Here is an 11,337-nt window from a genome sequence, read left to right as displayed (position 1 = left end):
ATGCCCAGCCCTAATGTAGTATTTTTAAATGATATGATTATACAACAACTTTCTTTAAAATCTAAGTTCACAAAAATTTGTCAGTACATCATCTGTTTTATCTCTATTGACTATAATTACCAGTTGTAAGAACAATTCTAACCATATTAATACCTGACAGAACATTGAGGCCTGATTATAACTGGATATTGGGTAGCATCCAATTAAAGTATCAGTAGAGCTTGGATGTATCCAAGAAAATATTTTATTCAAGTTCCCAAAACAAACTTGCGGAGTTATGCTGGGTTTGAATTGAAGAAAAAAGGCCAAGTTAAAATAGGAAAACAAATGGTTTTCATTTGGTGGCAGTTGAAATCAAAGTATACAGGTGTATACATTCTAATCCGTCATCTATCCCATGTGGCATTTTCCAAGGTTTTAAGAGTCTACCAGGCCAAACCCTTTGCCACTTTCACTGCTTTTGCTTTGCTTTTCCCCTTTCTTTTCTCTCGCTTTGCCTTCAGCCTTTTTCTTTGCCTTTGGTTCATCCATATTGGGTACTGTCCATGCTGGTCCAGAAGAGTCTTTTTGTTTCTCTTAATATCAGTCTCCATTTTCATGTCATCTGCATAAAAAGATGGAAAAACTATTAACACCATGTATGAAAAAAACCACCCTGTGAAAGCATATTAATGCATTGAGAACATCAGAACATTAGAACTGAAGGTAGACCGAAAATAGAGAAGAAAAAAACTTTCTAAAGAATGTTGGCATGACTGTCCTTCCTTAGAATAGTAATGTTAAATAGGAAACATTTAGGATGCATGGCTCTGAGTTAGTACATTAGTAGATATATGGTTCTGAGCACATGTGAGTTACAACAACATTTCTCATATTAAGTGATTCCTTGAGTTCAGTAAGCATACCTACACTTCTAAGGGATACACCTTAGATGTAATGAACTGATTAGGAATGACTGGCCATTTCTTATGAACTTGAACTAAATTATAATGAACTGAGAACGAACTTCTAATGAACTCGATGGAGTAGTCAGCAGCAGGGTTGTAATGGCAGAGACAGGCACTCAACAGAGAAGACCTGGACACATCCTGGGGCTGGCATACTTTTCCTAGCTAGGTAACACCCAGAGATCCAGCTCTACTGATAGGAGACTTGGCAGGAAGCTCAGTGCAAACATGCTGTGATACACCTATCACCTTCTCCACTGTGAAGGACATGCTCAGAGTCCCTCACTGGGACCTCCTTATCAGGATACACAAAGTCTTCTATTATCTCGACTACCTGGCATTATATTAGATATTCGCCATTGTTTCCACAGTATCTAGAATAGTGTCTGGTATATAACAGCCACTCAATAACTAGGTGTCGAATGATTATTTTAGGTGCTGTTCTAGTTTATGGGGATATAGTGGTCCATATGAACTCCTAGCCCTCACGGAGTTTACAGTGTTCTGTTGACGGGAGAATAACAAAGCAAACAGAAAGAAAACCTCAGCCAGGTATAGTATCTATAGGCATTTGTAGTCTCAGCTATTCGGGAGACTGGGGTGGGAGGATCATTTGAGGCCAGGAGTTCAAGGATGTTGTGGGCTTGGTCACGCCTGTGAACAGCCACTATACTCCAGCCTGGGCAACAAAGTGAGATCCTGTCTCCCCCCCAAAAAAAGAACTGGTAGGCGCTGGTAAGAACATGTTAAGATAATGAGGTTTTTAAGCATGGCAGTGATATAAACTGATTTACCTTCTGAAAAGATCACACTGGTGGATATGTAGAAGATAAATGAGAAGGGAACAAGAGCGGAAGAGAGAAGTAAAAAGGCTCCTATAATAGTACAGGCAAGAGATGACGGCCTTCTGAATCAAGGTGAAAGCAGGAGAAAAATGGATACAGATTTCTAATGTATTTTTGGGACAATCAGTAAGACTTGCTAATGGTTTAGATGTGGGGAATAAAGGAAAGAGGAATCAAGGATGACTACTAGGTTTACGGCTTAAGAAATCAGGCAGGCAGTTGAAAGAGTAGAAATAAGGAAAAACATGAACTTGAGGGTAGAGATGAGAGCCAAATTGATAACACATAGATTACTAAATGGGGAGACTCCCTCAGTCTCAGTCCCACCACCCTTTAGCTCCTAAAATATCTAAGAATAAGGGCATCCAGAATTCCCCAGGCAGGACATAAGATAATTTCTCTCTGGGGATGATGAGGAAAAAAAAAGATTTAACAGATTCTGATATAGGAGATCTCCGAATAAAACCTCCTGGAGCCATTCCAAATCTTCTATACATCTAGCAGTTGACAGACCCTCTCCCACACCTTGTCTCCCTCCAGCTTCCAATCATCATTGTAGTGCCACACTTTTAAATACAAACAATGACCACCGATCACCAGACATTTGAGAAAAGCTTCTAATATGAAAGAAAGAGACAAAAGTAAAGGAATGGAAGGGCTTGGGAGGGAATTCCAAGAGGAAAGACAGATAATACATACCATAAATAAAAATTTCAAAAGCAAATTGTAATTAATACCCTTAGGAGAAGATATATGCCCATTTAGAACACAGAGTTGATGACTCAAGGGGCATTTACAAAACACAAAGAACACAAAGCTATGAAAAAGGAACAGTAGGCCGGGCGCAGTGGCTCACGCCTGTAATCCCAGCACTTTGGGAGGCCGAGGCGGGTGGATCACGAGGTCAGGAGATCGAGACCATCCTGGCTAACATGGTGAAACCCCGTCTCCACTAAAAATACAAAAAATTAGCCGGGCGTGATCGCAGGCGCCTGTAGTCCCAGCTACTCGGGAGGCTGAGGCAGGAGAATGGCGCGAACCCGGGAGGTGGAGCTTGCAGTGAGCCGAGATCACGCCACTGCACTCCAGCCTGGGCGACAGAGTGAGACTCCATCTCAAAAAAAAAAAAGTAAAAAAAAAAAAAGAAAAACTTTTAGAAATTAAAAATATAAGAGAAAACCAAGTAATAAGAACCAGAATACAAGGTCAAGGAAATTAGAGGGTATAACAAAAGAAATAGAAAAGAGGAGAGAAAAGAAAACAGGATCAATCCGAAAGAATCAAGAGTGGATGTGGGCATCTGGTATCTAGAACATATAAAGAACTCTTAACAACCCGATAATAAAAAGACAAACAACGTAATTGAAAAACAAGGCAAAAGACTTGAGTAGACCTTTCTCCAAAAAGATAATACAAATGGTCAATAAGCATATGAAAAAATGTTCAGCTGGGCGTGGTGGCTCACACCTGTAATCCCAGCACTTTGGGAGGCTGAGGCAGGTGGATCACTTGAGGTCAGGAGTTCAAGACCAGCCTGGCCAACATGGTGAAACCCCAACCCTACTAAAAATGCAAAATTCAGCTGGGCATGGTGGCACACGCCTGTATTCCCAGCTACTTGGGAGTCTGAGGCAGGAGAATTGCTTGAACCTGGGAGGCAGAGGTTGTGGTGAGCCGAGATCATGCCACTGCACTCCAGCCTGGGCAACAGTGAGACTCCATCTCAAAAAACAAAAAACAAAAAACAAACAAACAAAAAACAAAAAACACTTCATTCAATGTCATTAGTCATTAGGAAACTTCAAATCAAAATTACAATGAGAATCTATTTCATACCCTCGAAGATGGCTATAATCCGAAAATGGAAAACAAGTATTAGTGAGGATGTGAAGAAACTCAAATACTCAAACACTGCAGGTGGGAATGTAAAATAGTGTGGCTGATGTGGAGAACATTAAAAAGAATTACCATATGACCCAGCAATTCCACTTATCAAACAAAACCTTGTGCACCTGAATGTTCACAGCAGCACTATTCACAACAACCATAAGGGGAAAGAAATCCAAATGCCCTGCAACTGTTGAATGGATATGAAATGTGGTACATGCAATGGACTATTATTTAGCCTTAAAAAGAAAGGAAGTACTGATATATGCTACAATGTGCGTGACCTTCAAAAGCACCATGCTAAGGGAAATAAGCCAGGCACAAAGGTCTCATTATATATGATTCCATTTATAAGAAATATTCAAAACAGGTAAATTCACACATGAAAAGAGCATATTAGTGGTTGCCAGAGGCTGGGGGTAGGAGGAGGAGAGACAGACTCCTTAATGGGTATTAAGTTTCCTTTTAGGGTGAGGAAAGTGTTTTGGAACTAGAGGTGATGGTTGCACAACATGAATGTACTAAATACCACTGAACTGTACACTTTAAAATGGTTAATTTTATGTTATGTGGATTTTGCCTTAACAACAACAAAAAAGAACCAATAGGGAGGGGTGATGTGTGTGTGAGGAAATGAAAACAGCAAGTGAAGGCAAGTGTTTCAAAAAGTTTCAAGGACAGCTGAAATAAAGCAGCAGATTGAGAGAACTTGAGATCAAGGGAGAAATTTTTCTTTCTTTCTTTTGACATTGAACATCCCAGAACACATCTATGCTGTTGGCAATGACCCAGTGGAGGAGACTGATAAGGCAGATGCATGAGTACAACCCCTGAGAATGTTAACGGTGGAGAGGATTCAGAACACAAGTGGAGAAACTGGCCTTGGAGAGAACATTAATAAAAAAGGGAAAACAGACTATACAACATTTGAATTCTTACAGACTTGGGTAGTGGAAAGATGAGGATATTTCTTGGTTGGCCCCTTTTTCTCACAGAAGTTGAAGTAAAATGCTTTTTGTAATTTTTATTCATACGGAGTGGGAGAAGGATGAAATGGGAAGAAGAAAAAGTTAAAAACAGCCATTTTTAAAGGGAAAAAAACCCCCTAAGGTTGGGAGATTGAGAAATACTGCTCTTTTCCTTGGGCATAAGACATCAAATAAATGTATTTCTATTTTAAAGTCTGGGTATTGCGAATACTTAATTTAGTTTGCTGCCAAATTGGTGCATTAAATGTGCAAAAAGCAGCATTATATATATATCCTCCAACTTCATGATTAAGACACAAAGGTTCCTAGAATCTGTCAAAATAAATAGTGAAACCCTGTGATTTTCAGGATAATAGTATAAGGGCATAGGACTCATAGAATGGGAATTAGATCTTACAAAGAGTAAAATGAAGACCTATGCTGCCTAGGCCCTGAGTGAACTGTGTACCCTTCCAACCAGAGTATGCCTAGATTTGTCTACTCCTGTAGAACTGTTTATTCCTGAGACATGGAGGCTATTGTATAAGCACCAAAGACCCACTCTAAATAATCCAAAACATACGTATATACATGAACAGGCTTGACAGATTTTTTTTTGTTTTTAAATGAAGCGCAGAGGGGCTGGGCACTGTGGTTCATGCCTGTAACCCAGTGCTTTGGAAGGCTGAGGTGGGAAGAATCCGCTTCAGTTCAGGAATTCAAGGCTGCAGGAAGCTATAATCACACCACTGCACTCTAGCCTAGGTGACAGAGGGAGGAGACCCTGCCTCAAAAAAAAAAAAAGAGAAAGAAAAAGGAGAAGCACACTCACCTTTTTCATCTTTTACCTCACATTGCATTTTCTCTTGGCAATGTTTGGGTTTGGGTACCACCACAGTTGCTATCTCTTGAACATCTTTCATTAAAACATCACCGTCTAGTTTGAGAATACTTTTAAGCCTGCTGGCCTCCTTTGGGGCATTCTTTTTTCTCTTTTCAGCACGCATCTTTCTTTTCCACTTACTCCGTAAGCTTTTAGCCATGTTTTACCTGAAGTTAACAAAAACACACATTCAAAAGCAAATCTTTAATACAAAAAAGAAATAAGGCAAATCCTTAGAAAACCAGGCCAACAGGCATCTCTACAAAACAAGTGAAAAGTAAAACTCTTCAATCTGTTCACTTTTTAGGACTTAACATGCAACTTATATGAAGATCAACATGGTACATACAGTCACTAAATAACAAGATATCTAATCAAACTTGTGGTCATAAGCAAACTACAAATCAAAGCAATTCTGAAAGCACCTTGCATTTCTTTTTTCTTTTTTTTTTTTTTGAGACGGAGTCTTGTTCTGTGTCTCAGGCTGGAGTGCAGTGGCGCGATCTCGGCTCACTGCAACCTCCACCTCTCAGGTTCACGCCATTCTCCTGCCTCAGCCTCCCGAGCAGCTGGGACTACAGGCGCCCGCCACCACGCCCGGCTAATTTTTTGTATTTTTAGTAGAGACGGGTTTTCACCGTGTTAGCCAGGATAGTCTCGATCTCCTGACATTGTGATTCGCCCGCCTCGGCCTCCCAAAGTGCTGGGATTACAGGCTTGAGCCACCGCGCCCGGCTGAATTTCTTTACAAAATACAGAAATTTAATTTCCCCAGAATGCAAGCGCGTCATCACCTTACATTTATGCAACAGCTTACAAATTACAAATGATTTTTATAAACACTTCACCTCATCTTCATTATCCATCCTCTCAAGCCAACTTAACGACTGTAAACTTATCTATTCCTACTCTTGTTTTCTTTCCACTCAGTTCCGCCCTAAATCCTCCACAAGGTGCTCAGTGTGATCTTTTAAAAGAGCATCCACTGCCTTTCTTCGAGTTCTTTAAAGACCTCCTCCCTCATATATATTCAAGATCTACAAGGTCATTTGTGATCTGTCCCCTGCCTCCTTCAACTCTATTTCATTTCATTCTCCATCCCCATCCCCGCAGGCACCAACTACGTCTGTAAAGAGTCCAAACTATCTCTACGTCAGTGCCTTCATATTTGCTGTCCCTATGCCTGGCAACTGCTCTTCTCAAGGCTTGCTCCTTCATTCGATACCTCAGAAAGGACTCCTCTGACCTCCGTAAGCTCCCTTCCCTGCTTATTAAGTGTTACAACCTGAAACCATTGTTTTCTGTCACGCCCCCCGACCCTCTCCCCAGACTGTAGACTCCACGAAGGTAGAGGGAAAGGTCTTGTTCACTGCTGAGTCGCCCAGTGCACAGAATTTTGCCTACTTGTTGAACGAACCACTAACATTTTTTGAACGCCGGCAATCACAAAGTCATTCCGCTCCCTTGTCTACATAACTCAACCCTTGAGAGGGGCTAGGAAAGCGGGCGGCAAACAACCTTGAGGGCCGAAGTTAACTTCAGCGGCAGTGAACGACAGGGGTGGGCTCCACTTTACCCAGTGCACTCGGAAGCCGGAGGGCCCCCACCAAGAAGAGCACGGGGAACCCTCGCCCTCAACAAGGCCTGCATCTCCGGACTGGAGCTCAAGTATAGCCCAGCGAGTGTCAAGAAACGAAATTCTCCAAGGGTGGCGGAATCAAGCCCCAAGTCCCATGTCTCACTGGACCGGTGAGGAACCGAACTCACCTGAGAAACGAACACCCACACCTCAGGCTCACGCCGACCGGAAGTCTTTGCACTTCCGTCTTCCGGGCGGAGGCCACCCGGGGCGGACGCATTGCACGCCGGGAGACAAAATGTCTCAAGAAGCCTTGAGAGGCGGGATTTTGGAACCCGGGCGCTGACGAGCTTCCGCCATTGGTGTGATCGCGGACCTAGAAACTTGGTCCGTCCCATACAGGTGTCGAAGTCGGATTTGGAGAATGCTGACGGGTGTCCGGTCAAGGTTAGGCCCCAGGTAGGTCCGCTTTCCGGACGTGGGCAGGGTAGCCCCGAGACTAACCTATGGAGTGAACCTGGCCAGGGGACCCTACTTGTCAGATAGGGAGCTCCGAGCCGACCTTTAGATCTGACCTCAGCCTTTACATGATACTCATGTATTTCCTTAGATCAAGTCAGCCTAGATCAGGTGTTCTTCCAGAGGCCGTATTGAGATCATTTTTATTTGCAGCCTGTGCATTTTCTCATCTCGGGTGATGGCCTCACAGATGTACACATATGTAAAACCGTATCAAACTGCACACTTTAAATATGTGGAACTTATTGCATGTCAGTTATACTCAAAGCGGTTACCAAAAACAGAAAACAAGCTTTTCCTACCCCAGAGAAGAATTTAAAGGGTAAAATGATCAAAGGATTTCAGTTCTATCAATGTTTACCTGTCTGATCACTTACATATCAGACACAATGCTAAGCCTAGGACGATTGTCTTAACTCACGAATAACACTTACTGTACAACTATTTCTACTGGCATAGGCTTTGGAACCATATAGGTCTGTGTTGTATTCTTGCTTCCAACACTTGTGAACGATATGGGTGAGTAATTAATGTCATAAGGGCCTGAATTTCCTTGTCCCTAAAGTGAACATAATACAACCTAATTGATGCTGTAAGAGTTCAACAAATGGCACCCTTTTTACATTATAGTTTCAAAAGTATAGCTACACAGTACTATTTGTAAGCAATGTTTCTAGAGATTTACGACATATACCCAAAAAACATGTCTTTAATGATGGCCTGGTAAACTCCTGCTGGTTGCCAGAAAAAGGGGTTCTGAGACAATCTATGGGTACCTTTTTTCTTTAAATTTGTGTCCTTTATGAAACCATGCATAGTATGGAAATTACTGAATTCAGAATATAGCAAGGTTAAAGAGGCTGAAAAAAACCTAGAACATTTGATGTAAAAAAAAGGAAGCATGCCTAAGAAACCTGGTTTATTTAAATGAGATTTCGTTCTTATAAAGCAAGTGAATTTCTGTTTTACAAGTTAACCATATACTGTACCTCATCTTTCAAATGAGAAGTTAGCTACCTCACCCAAAAATATAAGTGCACATTGCATTTTAGAGAAAACTTATATTCTGATAGTCCATATTTACTGTATCTTGTTTAACATACCAGGACAAGACTTTTGAATAGGCACTTGGCACCAGAAAAAATAATTTACCTATTATGAAAATGTCATGTTGTTAAAATACCATGCCATGATTTAGCATTACAAGTGCTTTAAACAGCTGAGTAAAACACCCTTTTACTCCTTTTTACTTATGTCCCCTCACCAGTTATATAAAAGCAGTTCTAGAAGAGTTAAGTGGCCTTAGTATATTTAAAAGTCTAATTCATTCCTTCATTCATGCCTTTGAATATGCACTCTATTATAGGCACTATGCTGAATTTGCAAAGATGAAGGAAACTAAACTACTGTTTTTGGGAAACTTTATCTCCTAATGGACAAACAAGGCTTAAGGGTCCAACTAAACATTGCAGTGGCTCATCACAGAGCTGGAAGGAGCCTATATATAGAACTAGAGGCACAGTGGGTGGCCCTGAATACCTTACAGGAAGCAGACTGATTTTCTCATCCAAAAGGCATGCTACATGATGCAGAACAGTCAGTGGGGCCCCTGCAGTCAGGCCTCTCCCATGGAATCCCTGATCTGCACAATCACTTAGTAAGGAACAGGAAGACTTCTGGGATTCAGATAGTGACCCCATGTTGCCCATTCCCTAGATAATGGGGACTTCAAGACAAAGCTCTAGAAAAATGAAAGGAAAAAGCAAAAAGTATCTAAGTCCTTAGCTGCTCCAAAAAAAGGCCTGCAGCTGGCTGTTGACCACTAATCCCTGGCAATGCATCAAGTAGACTGAAGCTAGGTCTGAGAAGAAATCAAGGCAGGTGTATACGGCCTACTGCATCTCTTTTCCCAAATTACATTCAAGAAATACAGAAGTTCTCAGATATTGCTCTTTCCTCATTTTCCTCCTACCTCTTAGCTGTTCTTCCTTTGGCCCTTGCACACTGAGTTGCCTGTTGCTCTGTCCAAGTCCTGCTAATTCCATGTTCTTTTTTTTTTGAGACGGAGTCTCACTTTGTCACCAGGCTGGAGTGCAGTGGCACGATCCTGGCTCACTGCAACCTCTGCCTCCTGGATTCTAGTGATTCTTCTGGCTCAGCCTCCTGAGTAGCTGGGATTACAGGCGTGCGCCAACACGCCCAGCTAATTTTGTATATTTAGTAGAGACGGGGTTTCACCGTGTTAGCCAGGCTGATCTCGAACTCCCAACCTCAGGTGATCTGCCCGCCTCGGTCTCCCAAAGTGCTGGGATTACAGGTATGAGCCACCATGCCCAGCCCTAATTCCACTTTCTATTAATATTTCTGGAGTCTGTGTATTTTCACCTTTACTTAATGCAATGCTTTAAAATGGTCGAGGTATATTCCCTACCTAGAAGAACTCATACCTATACACAGTGGGACACATACACAGACTTACATACCACATAAAATTCATTGACAGAACACAGGAATAAATCAGTGGTTGATTTATAAAATGTAATATTTTGTACCAAAGGTTTTCAAACTTCTTGGTCTTGGGATTCCTTTACACGCTTATTATATTGATCATATCAGAAATTAAAACAATTTTTTTTGGAAAATTTAAGTCATTTAGAAAGGATAAACTTATTACATGTTAGCATTTTTATGGAAAATAACTATTTTCTAAATAATAATTTAGTGAAAAGAATGGCATTGTTTTACATTTTAAAAATGTCAGATCTACTTTTGCTTATACAGAATCTTTAGTCACAAATCAGTCCATTCCACCTTTGAACTGAAAATGGTATTAATACCATCAGCTGACATTAATTAAGCACTTAGTTTATTTATCTATCTCATTTAATCCTTATAACAGCCCAATAAGCTAGACATCATTATTCCCATTATGAAGATGAGGCAAAAGACCTAAGGAAGGATAAATAATTCACCAAATGTCACTTAAGCACCTGGTTGGACTGCAAGGATTCTAATCTAGATGCTTTTACCCACGATGCTATGTTAAACTTGATTGCACTGCATCATGCACTTGATAATTCAACAGTTAATGATAATAAAGTCAAATTTACATCTACAAATCATGCAAGCTTAAATTGATACTACAAGTTTATTTCAACTTAATAGCTGGGAAATACTTAGGGGGTGTTATGGGCTGAGTTGTAGTCCCCCCAAAATTCACATGAAGAAATCCTAATCCCAGCACTTCAGAATGTGACTGTATTTGGAGATAGGTTTTGAAAGAGATAATTAAGGAAAAATGAGGTCCTCAGTGTGGGCCCTAATCCAGTATGACTGGTGTCCTCATAAGAAGAAGAAATTTGGGCACAGACAAGTACAGAGGGAAGGCCATTTAAAGACACAGGGAGAAGACGGCCATCTACAAATCAAAGAGAAAGGCCTCAAAGGAAACCGACCCTGCTAACACCTTGATCTTGGACTTTTAGCCTCCAGAACTGTGGGAAAACAAATTTCTTGTTGAAGCCACCCAAGCTGTAGAACTTTGTTATGGCAGCCTAACAAACTAGTACAGTGAGGGAATTTGACAAAATTTCATTGGTTACTGGTACACTGACCTAACATGCTGTGTGGACCAACACAAATGAAACCACAAGACAATATTTCCCACATATTTTAATTTTGAAATAGATATACTTAATGGCTGATGACC

The 11,337-nt window shown here is 41.0% G+C and overlaps 2 protein-coding genes across 3 annotated transcripts in view; one reads left to right on the top strand and one right to left on the bottom strand.

Annotated features, from left to right (window-relative positions):
• Nucleotides 1-226: 226 nt before the first annotated feature.
• On the bottom strand, nucleotides 227-7,387 carry LLPH (LLP homolog, long-term synaptic facilitation factor). 2 transcript variants are annotated; one of them, XM_522457.9, is made up of 3 exons: nucleotides 7,298-7,387; nucleotides 5,480-5,697; nucleotides 227-604 (listed from the first exon to the last, which is right to left on the bottom strand). In XM_522457.9, exons 2-3 carry the CDS (start codon nucleotides 5,688-5,690, stop codon nucleotides 426-428), a joined length of 390 nt encoding a protein of 129 aa, XP_522457.2. In that variant the 5' UTR covers nucleotides 5,691-5,697; nucleotides 7,298-7,387; the 3' UTR covers nucleotides 227-425. The 2 variants fall into 2 exon arrangements, with proteins under 2 accessions (XP_522457.2, XP_016778570.1); XM_016923081.4 differs by lacking the exon at nucleotides 7,298-7,387 and adding an exon at nucleotides 7,049-7,069.
• IRAK3 (interleukin 1 receptor associated kinase 3) overlaps nucleotides 7,373-11,337 on the top strand; it is a 120,620-nt gene continuing 116,655 nt past the window's right edge. The window contains exon 1 of the mRNA XM_063786390.1: nucleotides 7,373-7,568. The gene's annotated coding sequence lies outside the window, so the exon portion shown is untranslated. The remainder of the gene's footprint in view (nucleotides 7,569-11,337) is intronic.

This window comes from Pan troglodytes, chromosome 10, assembly GCF_028858775.2.
Source record: "Pan troglodytes isolate AG18354 chromosome 10, NHGRI_mPanTro3-v2.0_pri, whole genome shotgun sequence".
In the NCBI taxonomy this organism is placed as follows: domain Eukaryota; kingdom Metazoa; phylum Chordata; class Mammalia; order Primates; family Hominidae; genus Pan; species Pan troglodytes.
This window is presented reverse-complemented; position numbering and strand designations above follow the sequence as displayed.

Bases quoted from the DNA above. Each gene is read 5' to 3' on its own strand.
- LLPH (XM_522457.9), bottom strand. From the start codon at position 5,690: ATGGCTAAAAGCTTACGGAGTAAGTGGAAAAGAAAGATGCGTGCTGAA. The intron at 605-5,479 runs GTGAGTGTGCTT...CTTTTTATGCAG, and splicing joins TGAGGTAAAAGATGAAAAAG to ATGACATGAAAATGGAGACT.